Below are 18,346 nucleotides of genomic sequence, written 5' to 3'. Positions count from 1 at the left end.
CACCTGTTCTTGCCTTTCATCTCTGCTTTCAGGGGCTCACCGCTCAAATGCACACGCCGATTCTCAAAGCCAAAGTACAGGCAAGTGCCATGTGTCTCCGTCAGCCATAAGGGACCTGCTCCCTGACAGCTGTTTTATGTCTTTCCAAGGCTTTGCTCTAAAATGGCCTGTTTCTAAAGGGCTTTCCCTCCCCCCTAGCCATTTCTGAAATGCAGTGGTACACAGTCCTCCCTCCTCCAGCCTGACCTCCTCAAAGCCATTTACATGCTGTAGGCAAAGTGACTGGTGTTAAATGCAAATCCAATCTGGCCATGCCCTGCTTTGCGGTTCCCAACTGCTCCTGGGGGTCGGGGGCGAGGCGGGGGGCGGGTCAAAGCCTGAGCTCCCCACTCCCAGTGTATAGGCCCAGGCTATCTCACCCTCCTTCCACTCCAGCTGCTTCTCATGACACTCTCCCCCTCATTCTCTCCCCTCCAGCCAGTTTTTCCAACAAACATGTTTTCCCCACTTGAGGGTTCTTGCACAAGCCGCTGTCTCTGTCTGGCATGCTCACCTCTCACCCTTCACCCCATTTATTCATCCTTTAGAGTTTCCCTCCAGAAAGCCCTCCCTGGTCCCCGAGACTGGGTCGGCCCCCCTTTATTTACCCCTTTGCCTTTCCCTTCATAGTGCTCAACTCACTTTTTGGTTTTGAGCTCACTGCCTGTGATCAGACCTGGGATGTGAGCTGCACCAGAGCAGAAGCGGAGTCCGGGGAGTGCATCACCTGACAGAGGCCTGCTGATCAGCTGGGGCCAGTGTGGAGACACCCCCTCCTTGCAGAGGGCCTGCAGGAGCCTTCACTCACCCACTGTTCCGAAGGCTTCAGGGCCTCAGTGTAAACACTTCTTTGTGACCAATGACCACTTCTCTTCTCAAGTCCTTTTAGAAATCTAATAGTTTGGGTCTGTTTATTTTATACTCAGAAATGACTTGCCTTCATTTTCAACTTCAAAGTTCATCTTTGAAAATAAAGGCTTAACTTTCAAAAAAGGAATAGCTTAGGTTCTAGATATTTACTTCACATATTAGAAGTCTGAGTAAATTTACCAAGAATGTTTAAATGTTCTCTTACTATTCAGAATTGTCAGAATGCCTGATTTTTGTTCTTTGAGAGATCATAATTTTCCACACTGCGTATACTTTTAGAATCAGCTCTAAATCTTTTAAAATGCATTACATTCCTCATTTTATTTAGCTATTTCCTGGAAGGAATTATAGGTAGTGAAAACCACTCTCTAAGTCAATAAAGCTATTTAGAAATAAATGGTGTAACCATCCTTCAAAGCTCTGCCTGCTTTAGTCATTATTTCAACCTGAACTAGGCATTTACAAGTTGCCATCAGATAAAATTAAGCTGCAAATAACCCGTATGACTATTTGCCACCAGTATTTTTATACTTTGAAGTAATTAAAAAGAAAGTTTTTGATACAAAGAGAGTCTTATTTTTAAATGCAGTTTTCCTCTCAGTGTTTTTTAAATTATATTTCATGAGGAACTCAATGTACCAAAGCTTCCAGTGCAGGAGATTTGCACTGAAAGGACTTGGAACACACACCCACACGGTGAGGGCTACTAGTCCAGTGTGAGGGCATCTTTCCACAGAGAAAGAGACACACGGTGAAGAGTCCCAGGACACCAGTTAGCACAGAACATCCACAGAAGTTGGGAGAATCATCCCAGTAAAACCCATACCAGCTGCGAGAGGCAAATAGCTGCTTAGGTGGCATTCAAAGCCTCAAGCCATGGAGCTAAGCAGCTGGAAATAGCAGGGACTGACCCAAAGTCATCCCCAAGCATAACTCCCTCTCCTCCTGGGAAAGTCCTACAGGGAGGACTCTGCCAGGGGGAAAAACCATTTCAGACAATTTTTTCCTATGTTGCACTTTCCAGGAATTATGTAATGCCTCCTCTTTTGATAAACAAACTCATCCCCAGAACAGTCTGGGTTTTCAAGAGGAATCCAGTACTGAAACCACGACCTGCACTTGGGTAGCGTCTGTTCATGGCCATCAGATGTGCAGGCAGGGCTCTGAGCTGCCCTCTGGATATAGGGCCCCACTGAGACTCAGAATGGGATCCTGCTTCACTCTTTTCAATGAAGCTGCAGCAGCTACGACTCCTGTATATGTCAGGAGTCTTCTGAAGTATGTAAAATGCAGTGCAATTGGCCTAAGGCAGTGGTTGGCAAACTGCGGCTCGCGAGCCACATGTGGCTCTTTGGCCCCTTGAGTGTGGCTCTTCTACAAAATACCACCTGCGGGCGTGCACGTACAGTGCGATTGAAACTTCGTGGCCCATGCGCAGAAGTCAGTATTTTGTGGAAGAGCCACACTCAAGGGGCCAAAGAGCCACATGTGGCTCATGAGCCGCAGTTTGCCGACCACTGGCCTAAGGGGAGAGGGAGATTATTGTAAGGCTGAAGGTACCGCAGGAGGCAGGGAAGCTGGCTGGCTTAGAGGCGGAAGGAGGAGGCCTTGCAGGAGGATGGGGCCTACACTCGGAATCTCTTGGGAAGCACCTGCCATGAAGCAGCAGCTGAGATGAGGTGAAGGAGAGGCCTCAGGGCTGCACAGGCCACCTGTGCACTACAAGTCTAACGAGTGCTTTCATGGTGACGCACAGGACGCCTCCGGCCAGTGGCCTGAGGACAGGACTCGTCTGTAGTGGGGGAACCTGGGGTACATATGCTTGGTCAGGTGACTAGGGACATGGGTCAGAAAGGGGAGATGGTATTGGTCCAGTTTGCCCGTGGCTGAGACCATGGACTAATGCTCTTGGGAACCCAAGGCAGCACTGCTTTGTGGCCCAAGAACAGAGAGTACCACAGTTCATCTCACTTCATACAGCGCCCGACGGAGGCCATCCACAGTCATAAATGGCAGAGGACGTACAGGTGGCAACCCCAGGGAGGAGAGGAAAATAATGACCTGGGCAGGAGAGGTGGGGAGTCAGGAGAGGGCAGTGCTAAAAGCTCAGGGCTTCAAGCCAGACCATCTGGGCAGAGTCCTGGCTCTGCCACTTTCCAGTATTTGACCCCAGGCAACCTCTCAGCACCTGCCTATTCACTAGGCTACTGTGAGCATTCACTGCAATTATGCATTTAAAAGCTTAGGGAAGTGCCCGACACAGAGAAAGCAGACAGTCCACGGTAGCTCTCGTGTTTTCTCATGAGAGAGAAGAGGCCATCCCTAATGACCCTGGAGCACTGGCTAATGGGACCAGCGGACTGTGCTAGGCTTCCCTCATCCCAATACCATCAATCTCATCCCTCAATTGATTAGCCTCCAACAAAGTGGGAGTGGGCTTGGAGCTATGCAATCAGCATGCTCTCTATCTCTGGATGTGAGAGGGGATCTGCCAGTCACCACGTAGAAAAACATCACAGTTTACAGCAGCCATGAGAGGAGATGAGGAAAGGATGAGAAAACATGAAAGAGAAAGCATAGGATGATATTCAATCCAATAATACGAACTAAGACTCAACAAATGCGGGACTTTTTCTCCCGTAATAAAAAGCCAGGTCTCGCATATGGGGTCCAACTAAATGCAATTTTCAAGGATCATTCCTAAGACAAAGCAATTTAAAACATTAAAATCCAAAATATAGTCAAAGATAATATAAAATGAATGCAAAGGAGAAATAAAACATTTCAGACTTACATATTTCAAAGAAGTAAAAGCAAATAATAAATGTAATCAAGATCACTTTGTAGGGGACACTTTGAAATAAATCTACAACTTAACAAACTTCTATTTATTCAATAATGCAGGGCAAGGGAATTCCAACATATATTCCTGTCCTGAGACTAAGTGGTCAAAATTATTCATTTGAATATTATAATTGAGTAACTACAAGAGCAATTTGAGAAATTACACCCTCTTTTCCAGCACCCAGGAAACATTTACAAAAACTGATCTTATATTAATCCACAAGACAAATCTCAAACATTTTTAAAAACCTAGAAAGCATATATGTTACATATTCTAAACTAATGTAAAAAATTTAGAGGAAAGACTGTGTTTTTAAAAACCAAGCCTGTTCATAGCAGTATTATGCATAATAGCCAAGAAGTGAAACCACCCCTATGTCCATCAAATGGATAAATAAAATGAAGTGTATCCATACAATGGAATATTGTTTGGGAATAAGAAGGAATGCAGTATGACCATGCTCCCACGTGGCTGAACCTTTAAAACATATGCTAAGGGAATAAAGGCAGTCATAAAAGACCACAAACTGTAGATTCAAATGATATGAACTGTCCAGAATAAGCAAATCTATGGAGACAGAAAGTAGATGAGTGGTTGCCTAGGGCTGAGGACGGATAAGTGAAGAGTAGGGTGGCTAGAAAAAAAGGGAGTGACTATAATGGATATGGGGTTTCTCTTTGTGGTGATAAAAATGTCCTAAATTGTACTAATGGTTGCACAACTCTGTGAAAATACTAAAAACCATTGAACTGTACACACTACATAGACAATACATGAATTACATCTCAGTAAGGCCACTTGAAAAAACTACACCCTTGAAAATTTAAAAAACACTGCCTTAAGTAATTCTTGGATAAAAGAAAAATTGAAACCATAATTACAGAACATTTAAACAATATCAGTGAGAACATGATACACTAAAACATGTAGGATATAACAAAAGCAGTGATTAGAAGAAAATGTATACTCTTTACTGTTTTCCAAATTAAAGTGGAAAGAATGGTATATATACAAATGAACCAATAATTCAACTGAGGCAAGTAATAGAAAAAAAAAAACAATTTAAGGAAAACAGGAGGAATGAGTTATAAAAGACAAAAGCAGAAATTCCATATTTCATCAAATTTAGGATGTCATCTATTATAAGGTGCACCATTATTTTATGTATAAGAAAAACTGCTGCCAATTAAGCAATGCCACATGCTCTGTTACCATCAATGGAAAGATGCATCCCAATTTCAGAGGATTAGAATGTGGAGAGAAAGCACCTCTAAGCTGATGGAACACAGTGAATCAGAAAGCAGGATAATGTGCCTGACAAACAAATACAAAGTCTAAGTCTTGGGAAAGATAACAGACAACCCCTGGCAAACAAGTTAAAGAAGGAGGAAAGAAAAATGCACACTATTAGGAATACAAAGCAAATATAACCACGCAGAGGTTAAATTTTTTAAGAGAATACCATATAAAACTCTATGGTCAAAAAAATTAAATGAGGAAAAAATTCTATGCTAATCATTTTTAGAACTTGGATCAAATGGACAACTTTCTACTAAAATTAAATTTTCCAAATTGGCTTTAAGAAAATTGGAAAATCTAAATTAACAATGCTCATGGAAGAAAATTTGAAGTTGTCAAAAATATCTGTCCAACAAACTGCATTAGATCCCTGAAAATATTAGAGGTCACTTCTATAAAACCTTATGTTCCCTTGTTTTTAGATCATAAAAAGACAAATATTTTTTCATAAAATTAGAGTTTAATGGGGTTGAATCACAGTATAAAAATATAGGTAATAATATTAAATGCTCACAACAGTATAAACATAAATTTTTTAAATGCACCCAAATAAATGAAAAGATGAAGCAAAATAAGATTATCTCTAGGTGGGATAACAAATTATAGTAAATTTCTTCCTAATTTTTTACAATAAATGTGTATTATTTTCTAATCAGAAGAATCGATAATCATTATTTTAATTTTGTTGGTACGAAGCCCTGGCCGGTGTGGCTCAGTGGGTTAGAGCGTCATCCCATGCACCCAAAGGTTGCCAGTTCAATTCCGGATCAGACCACATACCTAGGTTGCTAGTTCAATCTCCTGTCGGGATGCATAGGGAAGGCAACCTAGCGATGTTTCTCTCTCACATCACTGTTTTTTTCTCTCTCTTTCTCCCTTCCTCTCTCTAAAATCAATTTAAAAAATAAATAAAATCAATAACATATCCTTGGGTTAGGACTTACACACACACACACACACACACACACACACACACACACACACACACACATTAATAATGTCCAGAGAACCAAAACAGAGGCGTTTGGTCCTGAGTTCCCTCAGTTTGGGAGGATGTGGATGAACCAGTAAGAGTCTTGTGACCTTTCTGGGCTGCAGGTTGGGGAGGCTTGGGATTCACAGGTCACTTGTGTGAGAAGCAGAATATCCCTTATGTCAAGGCTCTCATCAAGGTTCCCATCCTTGGGAAGTATCAACAACCTATTTCAATCCAAGGAGTCAACCAATTAATTACCTCTTTATCCATGGCCCATGCTGCTTCCTGGAAAATTCTCAACTAGAAACTACAAAATATCTTATTCAGCACCGAGTAGGTTTCTTAATAAATAATAACCGATTCGGACTCCTACCTAGATAGGGAATACTGGGAACCATCTTCAGGCTTCGGATGTATTCCCGAGTCCGTTTGTAATTATCTTCTTTAGACATCAGGTAGTCCAATTTCTCAAAGGTGGTCTTGTCTTTTCGATTCAAAAGCTGGAGTGAGAAGAACACATAGGTATGAGAAAGAAGAGAAATAAACTGGAAGAAGCTAAAGAGAAAGGACAACTGTGGGCAAAGACTAAAAGGAAACATCCGAATGGCGTGTCTGTGCTGTGCTGAATCCGGAGCACAGCTAAAGGGTTTAAGAGGCAGCTTTGTTCCGAGATGGAACGTTCCATGGCCTCTGTCAGTCACTTTTTGTAGGCTCTCACACTTGGAAGATAGCCGCTGAAGCTACCTGGAATACTGTTCTACATGATGCCAGAGCCCCCTGCACAGCAACTGCCTCCAGACGTATAGACCCTACAACAGCAAGGAGCCCAGAGAGTAAAGCAAATTGTTCCATGTCCCAGAGTATGCACAGCTACATCAGCCTCTTTCCCTGAGTCCACAGCTACTGGCTCTCTCCTCAACATCTCTGCCATTGCTGAAGGCCCCAGGAAATTTCACACGATTCACCTGTGTGTGCTGTGCCATAGCCAGGCCGTCTCTCCAGAGTCCCTATAGTCCAGCGGTTCTCAACCTGTGGGTCGCCAACCTGTCGAACGACCCTTTCACAGGGGTCGTCTAAGACAATCGGAAAACACACATATATAATTACATATTGTTTTTGTGATTAATCACTATGCTTTAATTATGTTCAATTTGTAACAAGGAAAATATATCCTGCATATCAGATATTTACATTACAATTCATAACAGTAGCAAAATTACAGTTATGAAGTAGCAACGAAAATAATTTTATGGTTGGGGGTCACCACAACATGAGGAACTGTATTAAAGGGTCGCAGCATTAGGAAGGTTGAGAACTACTGTTGTATATGTGTTTTCCGATGGTCTTAGGCGACCCCTGTGAAAGGGTCGTTGGACCCCCAAAGGGGTCGCGACCCACAGGTTGAGAACCGCTGCTATAGTCTATGTCTGTGTCATATTTACACTGGTTATGGTATTTTAATTAAAAGAAGCCAAGCTTTTTATCCATATGCAGTCATCTAAGCGATGACTTAGTTGAGAAAATACAGGAGGAACAGGTATCCACAGCCTAGGGATTAGAGAAGCGAGATCCTTTATGACAGATCTCTGGTGTATAAAGCTAGTCACCAGGGAAAGGGTGGTTCAATGTGCATAGGAGGCTTTTGGAACGAAAGCATGGAAACCTATTCATCTTGCATGTCCCAGGTCAAGGAGTAGTGCCAGCAAATGGCAATACGTCTCCTTGAATAAAATGGCTTTGAGGAGAGGAGTCTACACTGAGAGAACAGGCTTAAAAAGAGGGTCTTAGGGAGGTCACTGGAGAGGGCTGGCTTTGGCACAGCACATGGCTCCCTCAAGTTTAGCTTCCAGGACCCAGTGCCTCTGGGATTTGCGATCAATGACTGAGCCCAGGAGTATAAATGGAGAGGGAACTTAGTCCTAGAGTGTTCTTGGTCAAGTTTGGTGTTGAGACGCCAATGATCTGTGCAAGGACCTGGACCAGCAGACCTGCCACATTCGTCAGACTGAGGTAGGCCAGTGTTCAATGGCCATCAAACAGCAGAGCGCAGTGGAACAGGACCAGGGGACATCAAGCACCAGGAAAAGCAGGCCTTTGGAACTGAAGTAATCCCTTTAGGTTTCTTTAGTACACGTGCAGGGCAGTTCCCAAGATCTGGTTCTGCAAATCTGAGACTCAGGCCACGTCTGGCACATCAGGGAGCTTGGGTTGCCATGGGCAGGACCTACCCAATTCCCTGCTCCTCAGCCTCTGGAACCACAGAGGACATAGCTGTGCAACGACCCAGCTGAGCAGTGACAGTGCAAGGACTTTGAGGAGGAGCAGTAAAAGAATAAGTTAAAGAAAGGTCCCGGTGCCAAAGAAGTTAGAGAGTAAATAGCAAGTTGTTTTTTTCCTATTGAGAAATCCAGGACATGTCAGGGTGGGGATGCTACACAGATGCTAGGGACAGCGGCTGCTTAGCTGGCTTGCTAATTTGAGCCTGTAATTCATCACATTAACAAATGGACAGGAAATAATACCATCCCCCATTTGCTATTTGTAAAGCACCGTAACATACAACTCATCTGGTCTTCACAAAGCCAAGTGACAAAGATGGGGCCAAGACTACTGCCTCTATTTCAGGTTCATAATCACAGTCTGAGTATCCTTGGGGAACTCAATTCACAGAGGAGAGAGATGTCTATTATAGCAACACGGTGAGTAAACAGAGACCAAGAACCTAGACAAATAATAAGTAAATTATGGGTGAGAGAAGTGCCAAGGAGAGAAGCACTTGGAATAAACATTTAAGGATGAGAAATTCACTAAATGAACAACATACACCCAGGTCAGAACGAGACTCTAGTTATGAACTGCCCCCATTGTAAAGTTTGGCAGGCCCCTCATACTCTTGATAAGGAGGTCATTTCTTTATTAATGCAACTTAGAACCCCACTGAAATCTCTGGCGATCACCCATGTTCATCCAGCAGTCAAACAAACCTGTGTGTTACCCTCACTTTGCTGCAACTGATGCATGCTGATGCCCAATGCCCATACCACTGACTCTCTGGACCCATCTGGGAAATTGCCCATGTCCCCTTCCACATTCATCCTATCTGCCCAGCCTGTCGAGTACCTCTATGCATAGCACCACAGAGGTGAAAAGCATGGCATCTGTGTCCTGACATGGATATGACCAGGCCAATATGAGCGTAGATCCCTGGAGGATGTCCCTGAAAATTGCTTTGCAGATTTCTCAAGTCAATAACTGGAGTTCCCTGGCAGAATGGGACAACCAAGGCAGTCACATCTGCATGCTTCCTAAATTGAAAGCCGAGTTCCTCCAGTGCACACCTCCCCTTGTGCATACTCTCTATACATACTCTCCACCACCTCCCACTCCCCAAGCTCACACTCACACATGTTCAGAAGGGCTGGATCTGGTTAACTTCACTCATCTGCTCCATCCTGTGCCCACAAATGGAAGTCAGGGTCGCATCAGACTTCTGAATAATAATGCATAGGATGATAGAAGTCATGGAAAAGCTCAGAACATCTATTTCCCAATCATGTATCTGAAAACTACTTAAGAAATTCCTCTAGCGGATGTGGAGAAAAAGGAACACTTGTGCACTACTGGTGGGAATGCAGACTGGTGCAGCCACTATGGAAGACAGTATGGAGTTTCCTTAAAAAACTGAAAATGGAACTCCCATTTGACCCTGTGATCCCACTTCTAGGAATATATCCCAAGAAACCAGAAACACCAATCAGAAAGGATATATGCACCCCTATGTTCATAGCAGCACAATTCACCATAGCTAAGATCTGGAAACAGCCTAAGTGCCCATCAGTAGATGAATGGATTAGAAAACTGTGGTACATCTACACGATGGAATACTATGCTGCTGTAAAAAGGAAGGAACTCCTACCATTTGCAACGGCATGGATGGAACTGGAGAGCATTATGCTAAGTGAAATAAGCCAGTCAATAAAGGAAAAATACCACATGATCTCACTCATTCATGGACAATAGAGACCATTATAAACTTTTGAACAATAATAGATACAGAGGCAGAGCTGCCTCAAACAGATTGTCAAACTGCAGCGGGAAGGCCGGGGAGGGTTGGGGGGCAGGAGAAAAAAAAAAAAAAGAAGACAGAACCTACACAGAACGTTCTCTAGAGACAGAAGAACTTCGCTGGAGAGAACATGGCAAAAGATCCTGGACTGAACCTGACTACAGAAATTGGCAAGAGAACCTGACTAGAACCTGGTGACTGAACCTGGCTGGAAAACCTGGACAGAACCTGGCTGGAGATACTAACCAGAACTTCTCTGGAGATCCAGACCAGAACTTGGCTGGAGATCCTGGCTAGGCTGCTGATCAACTGAACGCTGTCTCCGTGTCCTTCCTTCTTCGCCGACTCCGTCTACACCTTTGGGAACCCCTGGACCTGCTGGGGTTGGACCCCGGCAATCTTGGAGTGGGAATTTAACATGATGTAAAATTCAAAGGCAATAAAGTAAAATGCAGAGGCCTCCCATAAGGAAAAAAAAAAAAATTTAAAAAAAAAAAAAAAGAAATTCCTCTAGCAAAATAAAGGAATAAACCTACTACAGGAAGACATAAGATATAGGAAAACAGTGGGTCCAATCCAGGAGCAGTAAAGGGAGTTGCTGGGATGACAGATGAACAGCAGGTCTTAAGAACGACTGGTCCACATATGGGAGATGTGTCCAGAGAAAGAGAAGGTGCCATAAAAACCTGATAGGACCACACATTTGTTGGAAAAAGATATATTTATCATCTATAATAAAAATAAATTTAAAAATTTTTAACATATATTAAAATCTAGTAAAATATTATATAACTAGGGGCCCGGTGCACGAAATTCGTGCACTGGGTGTGTGTGTGTGGGGGGGGGTGTCCCTCAGCCCAGCCTGCCCCCTCTCACATACTGGGAGCCCTCAGGCGTTGATTCCCATCACCCTCCAATCGCAGGATCGGCCCCTTGCCCAGGCCTGACGCCTCTGACAGAGGCGTAGACCCCCATCACCCTCCGATCGCAGGATCGGCCCCTTGCCCAGGCCTGACGCCTCTGACAGAGGCGTAGACCCCCATCACCCTCCGATCGCCTGATTGGCCCCTTGCCCAGGCCTGACGCCTCCGCCAGAGGTGTCAGGCTTGGACAGGAGACCCCCATCTCCCCCCGATCACTGGCTCTGACCCCCGCCCAGGCCTGAGGCCTCTGGCCCAGGAATCATGCCTGGGCAGGGGACCCCCATCTCCCTCTGATCGCTTGCTCCACCCCCCGCCCAAGCCTGACGCCTCTGACCCAGGCTTCAGGCCTGGGCAAGGGGACCATCATATCCCCCCAATCCCTGGCTCCGCCCCCCACCCAGGTCTGATGCCTCGGCCAGAGGAGTTGACCCTCATCACCCTCCGATCACCAATCACCGGATCGGCCCCTTGACCAGGCCTGAGGCCTCTGGCAGAGGTGTCAGGCCTGGGTAGGGGACCCCCAGCTCCCCGTGTTGCAGGCTCCACCCCTGCCCAGGCCTAACGCCTCTGGCCTAGGCGTCCGGCCCGGGCAGCGGGGACCTGCAGCTGCAGCGACCCCGTGACCGTGGGCTCCACTTTAGGACCAGGCAAGGGACCCCTAGCTCCCAGGACTGCCAGCTTCGACTGTGCCCAGCTCCCATCGCTGGCTCCACCCCTACTTCCTGCTATCACTGGCCAGGGCGGCAAAGGCGCCTGATTGTCCAATCATGGCTGGGGGGCAGGGCAAAGGCGGCCCCAGTGCTGCCTTTGCCCTGCCCCCAGCTCTTAGCTCCCCCCTGGGTTTCCGATCATGGTCAGTGGCAGGGGGCTTCTTCCTGCTTTCCCTTTCGCCTCCCTGCATTGTGCCTACATATGCAAATTAACCGCCATCTTGTTGGCAGTTAATTTGCATATAGCCCTGATTAGCCAATGAAAAGGGTATCGTCGTACGCCAATTACCATTTTTCTCTTTTATTAGATAGGATATTTAAAATGTGATATTAAAATCTATAATATAATATAATGTATTATATATAAACTGTTATATATGCATACACAATTGAGCCTTGGACAATGCAGGCTTGAACTTCGCAGGTCAATTGAACGGGGTGGGTCAATTTTTTAGAATTTGCATATATGTGGCCTGTCCAATTCAAACCTGCATTGTTCAAGGGTCATGTGTGTGTGTGTATAATATCTAGTAGATAGCAGGAAGCTAGGGTAAGGTTTTTTTTAAAGGGAGTTAGAATTCTAGGGAAACAAAAAGTATTCCAGAAAGGACATGTCCTTAATAGTTTACTACTTGACTACAGAGAACCGTATTTACACATCCCTAATAATTAAAACACTAAGTATTCATTTAACAAGTGACTTAACTGTGGTAACATGAGTGTGAAGAATGAGGGAAGATGAGGAACACTAAACCAGCATCTATCATACGAAGAAGTCACCCAATACTGTCAAAAGTAAATGGATCAAGAAACTACAGCAAACGCACATTGGTGGGAATGTGGCAGAAACTACCAGCAGAACCAGCTAACAGCTAGGTTGCCTCTGGGGAATGAATAGAGTACGGAGAGATGGGTGCTCTTGTTTCACTAAGCCTTTCAGTACTTAGTGGTTTTTAAAATCAACATGCATGTATTATGCCAAAAAATTATTTTAAGATTTAATTTTTAAAGTATAGTTTGTTCGTTCGAAAAATAACAGCATTTACTTATATATGTTTTAAAGTTTTATGACAAGTACAGCCATAAACTAAACACCTCATATGAATTGAGGGTCCTTGAGATTTTAGAGTTTATAGGAAGCCCCAGGAAGAAACCATTAGGTATACATAAAAGAAAATAAATTGTCCGCCTATCTGAGTCAGAGATACTAAAAGCATTCATGTTCAGGAAATGAGGTAAGGAAATAAGCGTGAGGGGAAGTTCACTAAGTACAACAGGCCACCTCACTTGATTATGATTGTGTGGCTCCATCTGTGTCTCACTGGACTGACGACCCAGCCCATGAGGCAGTGGCTGTGCGGGCTGTATTCCCTCTACTATTCTGGTAGCTGCTATGGTTCCCGACACAGAGGGAACTGCCTGAGTATTTGTTGAATAAAAGGAGAAAACTAAAAATGATACACTTAAAAATCCAATTCCTTGAAAAACACTCCAATAATTCTTGGGTAAAAGGGGGGAAAGCCACGATTATGGACTATTTAAAAACCACAAATAATGAAAACACTATATGCTAAACTATGGGAAGAGGCCAAAACTAGTATACTAAGAGAAAACATATTGTTTTAAACTTTTACAATTAAAAAACTAAGAATATAAATCAACTCAACATTCAACTCAAGAAACTAGAAGGGGGGGGGGGTAAGAAATTGATTAATAGGTAAAATCAGAAATTGGTATGTTAAAAAACAAAAAACTAAATACCAAACCTATAGAAATGATAGCTAAACCCAAGAACTAATTTATATAAAATATCAATAGAACAGGTAAAATCTCTACAAATAAGGCAAAAAGCAGAAATAGAAAACATTAGAATTGAGAAAGGGGCTATAACCACAAATGCAAAGTGAACTAAAATCACAAGGTAAAAATCAACTCTTGCATATTAATTTTAAATAAATTTCATGGTGCTAAGTGTCAACTGCAAGGGACTACAGGGACTCATAAACCACAGGGGTCAAACGCCAGGAAGACCACAAACCTTGATCAAATACCTGAAGAAGTGTTGCTTTTGGAAATTTCCTCTACCAGACTCCGAGAGCCTGTATGTGGCACTTGTATTTGACTAATAATGAAAACCCCCCCTTCTTCTGGTAAATAGTTCAAATCTGGAAACTGTCTCCATGGAGGAAAAAATAAAAGTCCCTCCAAATCCTCTTTATGAGGACTTTGGTATCTTGTCCCATTGCCTTGAAAGAATATTTCTTGATACGTGGAAATGTTTTTCAACAAAGAGCCTGCTGCTCCAAATATGTAAAACTGGCTCAAAGTCCTACTTTAATTCCAGTGTCTACTGTTGGTATGGAAAGAATTTTTAGTGCTGTGGCTAATCTATGGACCAATGGATTCAACAGACTGAGTGTGGAATAAGTAAGGGATGAAACTAGGGCATTTTAAAAAGGTAATTTTCACCTCTTTAGATACAAATTATCAGTTCTGAAAAATAAGCCACAAAGTCATATATCTAATGTAAAATATTACATGCAATGGAGATTGCCATAAATAAGAAAAAATTGTGGCTTTGAATTTAGTAGGCATCCCTGTCATCTGTCTGTCTGTGTCTTTTACTAAGGCTATTTAAACTCTGTACAGATAAAAGTTAACGTGCAGAAAATGTTACACTGCAAGCAACTCCTGTCCACAGAAAGGCAAACTGTGTGTCATGGAATGCCTGGTTATCACCCGGGGAATACTGACAGTTTTATTTCCATTTAAAAAAGTATTTCAACATTCCTTACCTGACTATAAGCACTGTGGGTTCTCCTTGATACAGTTGTGATATCTTACTGTTCTCTCACTAATTAACGAGTTAAATAAAATCTTGGACAAGTATTCGTTTTGTATTTGTATAAGTCCTGATTTTACCTTTTAAAAAATATCCTGTAACAGTTTACATGTACACCCATATATACATACATACATTCACATGCATACATACGCACAGAATGTATAATCTTGTATGACAATTAGGTGTTTCCAATAAAAATAGCTCATTTTTAAAAATTCCACTCACGGCAACCCCAGGAGACATTCCCACAAAGCCCCAAGAGTAAGCCAGGAGGTTGAGATAGGTCCCTGAAAAAGTTTGCCAAGGGCCCTTACTATGTGCCAAGTGTCATTCTAAACATGTTGTATGTTGTTTTTTCATATGTTTACTCATTTAATCTTTACCATAAGAGGTAGGGCCAAGGCTGAGCCAACATGTATGCATCAAGAGTCCACACTGCCCCTCATTTCTTGACCTGGGGTCCCCAGGCAATTCAGGAATTTGAAGCCTCAGAGCCCACAGCCACCTGACATACAGGCCAGCATGACAGCTTCTCCAAGGTGACTTTTTCCTTTCATGCTCCCTTGGGGACTTCCCAGGTGAACAGATATTTTCTGACAGGTGACACGGATGGCTCTCTGGTTCCCATGGGAACTGAATTACATGGAGGCTGCAGTCTGGCCTCTCCTCCCTGTGCAGGCATTAGGCGCCGAGCCCCCTGTAAGGGCCTTGGCCGTTTCACATAACTGCTAACTGTGCCGACTCTGAGAGCATCTTTATTTCTAGCACATAATGACTTCCCTTTCTTAGCTCTGGCTCAGCATTGCTTCCTGGTTTTTATTTTGGTTGTATTTTTTCCAGTGTGTGTTTGTGTGTTTGTGGAGCAGGCAATTGGGAGGCTGAAACTTATTCCTTATCACCTCAGTCTGCCATATTGCCTCGAAGTCCAAAACAGTCTGCTAAGAGAGGCTTCTGGCACCCACTGTCACTTCCTGGAAACCAAAGTTGGATTTCAGACATGCCAAGTTGTGAGCTGTGAAAGGAACATGTGAGCAGAGGGCTCTGTGGGGCAGGCGTGGGAACGCGGGCCCAGGGCTCCGAAGAGAGGCTAGGGAGAGGGAGGAGGCAGCCACCGCTGGGGCACAGAGGTGATGGCTGAAGCTCTCCAAGCCGGTGACATCCCCAAGGGATGGGAAATGGATTGGGGAGGGTGGGAACTGGGGTCAGAGCCTCCAGAACACTTGCATCCAGGGGGAGGGAGGAACAAAAGCAGGCGGGGAGGAGCCCGCTGCCAGAAGGGCAGGAAGGGAACCAAGCCAAGCGAAGAGATTTTTCAAGAAGAGGGCGATGAACAGTGTCCACTGTTGCGACGATGTCAAGAGAGATAAGGGTGGCGAAGTCAGCAGAATCCATGGTTGGGAGCTTCTGAGAGGCAGCGCAGGCAGGGCCACTGAAGAATGTCTGGGAAAAGAGCAACTGGAGAGTGCAAGTGTTGGTCTCCTCTGCCTTCCATCTCCTCACCCCTCACCATCTCACCTCTCAAGGCTTGGGAAAGCCTGAAACAGGCAGCCCATGCCTGTCACCACCTTCTCAACATCAGAGTGGGGGCTACTAGGATACTTCCTGGATGAAAGACCCTAAAATCTGAAATACAAACACATCTGCCTTCTTAGGATATTTGCAAAGTAGCCATTCCCAGAACTGCAGCTCCATGACCCTGTGCCCCCAGATGTCTGGGAGTGAGAGCCCCGTTCCCAGAAGTTCCCTTTCCAAGTCACCACCCTGCAGACCAGGCCTCCTGGCCCATCAACTGAGATGTCCTACCAGCCAGAAACCTCAGTTTTCACTTGCTGCTGCAGATGAGTCAAAATCTCTGGATCAATTCAGTAGGAAAGAGTGAATCATAATAAGAACGTGCACAGAGCAAGCTGTGCGTGTGTGTGCGTGTGTGCATGTGTGTGTGTGCATGTGCGTGCATGTGTGCGTGTGTGTGTATGTGTGTGATGCATAGCACATGATCCTAATTACTGTAAGGAGTGACTCACCCATTCTCCAGGAATCCCATACCCCCAGGTCACTCATGAATAAGTCAGTCTCCTCTTGGGACTGAGTTTCACCATTTTCCCAGTTGCTCAAGTGCAAAACCTATGAAGCATCTTTCATTCCTTTCTTTTCCTCATCTCCAACATCCCATCCATCACAAGTCCTGCCAACCCCGTCTTCAGAATGCCTCTCCTATCCGTCTCCTGTTCTCCATGTCCACTGCCACTTCCTCCTCCCGGCCAGCATTGCCTCTCTCCTGGATTCTGCCCTAACCTCCTAAGGAGGCTCCATCCCACTGTGGGCTCCTTCCAGAGTCCCCCACTCCATTTGTTTTCTAGCCAGTAGCAACTTTAATCAAAAAACAAAAGCAACTGTGAGCCAGATCACGTCGGTCTCTGTTTAAAACCCTTTTCTACACTTAGAATACAACCTAGTTCTTCTGCTGGGCCCTGGCCCTTCTTGATTGGTCCGACTTCCCATGGACGGCATCCTGACCCACTCCTCCTGGGTCACTGTGCTCCTGCCCAATGGCCTTTGCATTTCTTCCCGCTGTGGGCCTTTGCACTGGCTGAGCCCTCTGCCTAAAATGCGCGTGCCCTCATCTTGGCACCGCTGGCTCCTCTTGTTACTCAGGGGTCGGGCAGGCCTTCCCTAAACATCCGGTCGTTTCTATCACATCCTCCTGTTTCAGTCTTCTGACCATTTTGTTCCCATCTGACAGTTCTTTTCTCATTACTTCATGCATTCAACAAACATCGATCACTTCTTGTGCCAGGCAGACTAGGCATGTGTTTATTCTCCCTCAATAACATGTCTGTCTCCGCTGAATAACATTAGAAAAAAAAGGCTCATGAAGACAGGGGCCTTGAGCAGAGCCTTAGGGCCTGGCATGGAGGAGGCATTCAATAAATATTTGATTTGCAGAATGAATAAGTACACACGGTAATATGTACTCAGGAAATCAGAATTGGCTGATATAACTTCTAAGGTCTCATGGCTTTGAGGCAGCCAATATTCCAAAGTGGCCCTAGTACTGGGATAAATCAGACCCTGTCTGTATTTTTCCAGGCCAGCAAAGTTGATTCCCTCCCTGTTTGTGCATCTAGTCAGCATTAATTAAGCACCTACTATGTGTAGGCCTGTGCCTGGTACCAATCTCGATCCTGTCCCAGCTCACTCAGCTGTTGGCACTCAACAGCCAGCAGGGGCCAGCCAAAAGGTTACCCTGTCCTATAGCTAATGACCAACTGGTCCTCACTGGTGGTCACCACTGGTGCAACCAGGTGGCAGGTCTCCTCCGACACCTGTAGCTCACTTCTTCCTGTTTCCCAGATACCCAGGGTTTCAGAGCAATGCCAGGGAGCCAGGCTGCCCTGTCCCCAGGGCAGGGAGCCAGCCTCCCTTCTCCAGACCCATTTCCCAACAGCGAGAGTGCCTGTTTCTCCAAGCCCTGCGCTCACCCTGGTTCCAACGCCAGGTTCCGTCACTGCCAGCTCATCTGGCACGCTGGCCAAGAACATGGGCGAGGAGGCCCGGCAAGGCAAGGCTGCAGCACATCGGCTTGCACCCGCTGGCTCTGTGATCTTGGACAGGTCACTGTGCCTCTTGGACCTCAGATTCCTTTTCTGATAAATGAAGACTATAAATACTTCAGCAGTGCCCTGGTGCCCCTGCTCCTCCCTGCTCTTGGGCCCGAGGTCTCACCAGGACCAGATCAAGGGGCAAGTGGGGGAGGGCTACATTTCTATGGC

The 18,346-nt window shown here is 45.0% G+C and overlaps 1 protein-coding gene across 16 annotated transcripts in view; it reads right to left on the bottom strand.

Moving 5' to 3' along the window:
- RALGPS1 (Ral GEF with PH domain and SH3 binding motif 1) overlaps nucleotides 1-18,346 on the bottom strand; it is a 257,027-nt gene that overhangs the window by 109,966 nt on the left and 128,715 nt on the right. For all 16 annotated transcript variants that reach the window (XM_059658077.1, XM_059658078.1, XM_059658064.1 and 13 more), the window contains one exon: nucleotides 6,403-6,529. In XM_059658077.1, coding sequence (XP_059514060.1) covers nucleotides 6,403-6,529 — 127 coding nt within the window. The remainder of the gene's footprint in view (nucleotides 1-6,402; nucleotides 6,530-18,346) is intronic.

This window comes from Myotis daubentonii, chromosome 11 (assembly GCF_963259705.1).
Source record: "Myotis daubentonii chromosome 11, mMyoDau2.1, whole genome shotgun sequence".
NCBI lineage: Eukaryota > Metazoa > Chordata > Mammalia > Chiroptera > Vespertilionidae > Myotis > Myotis daubentonii.
Note: the sequence above shows the minus strand (reverse complement) of the source record. Positions and strands in the feature narration are given on the sequence as shown.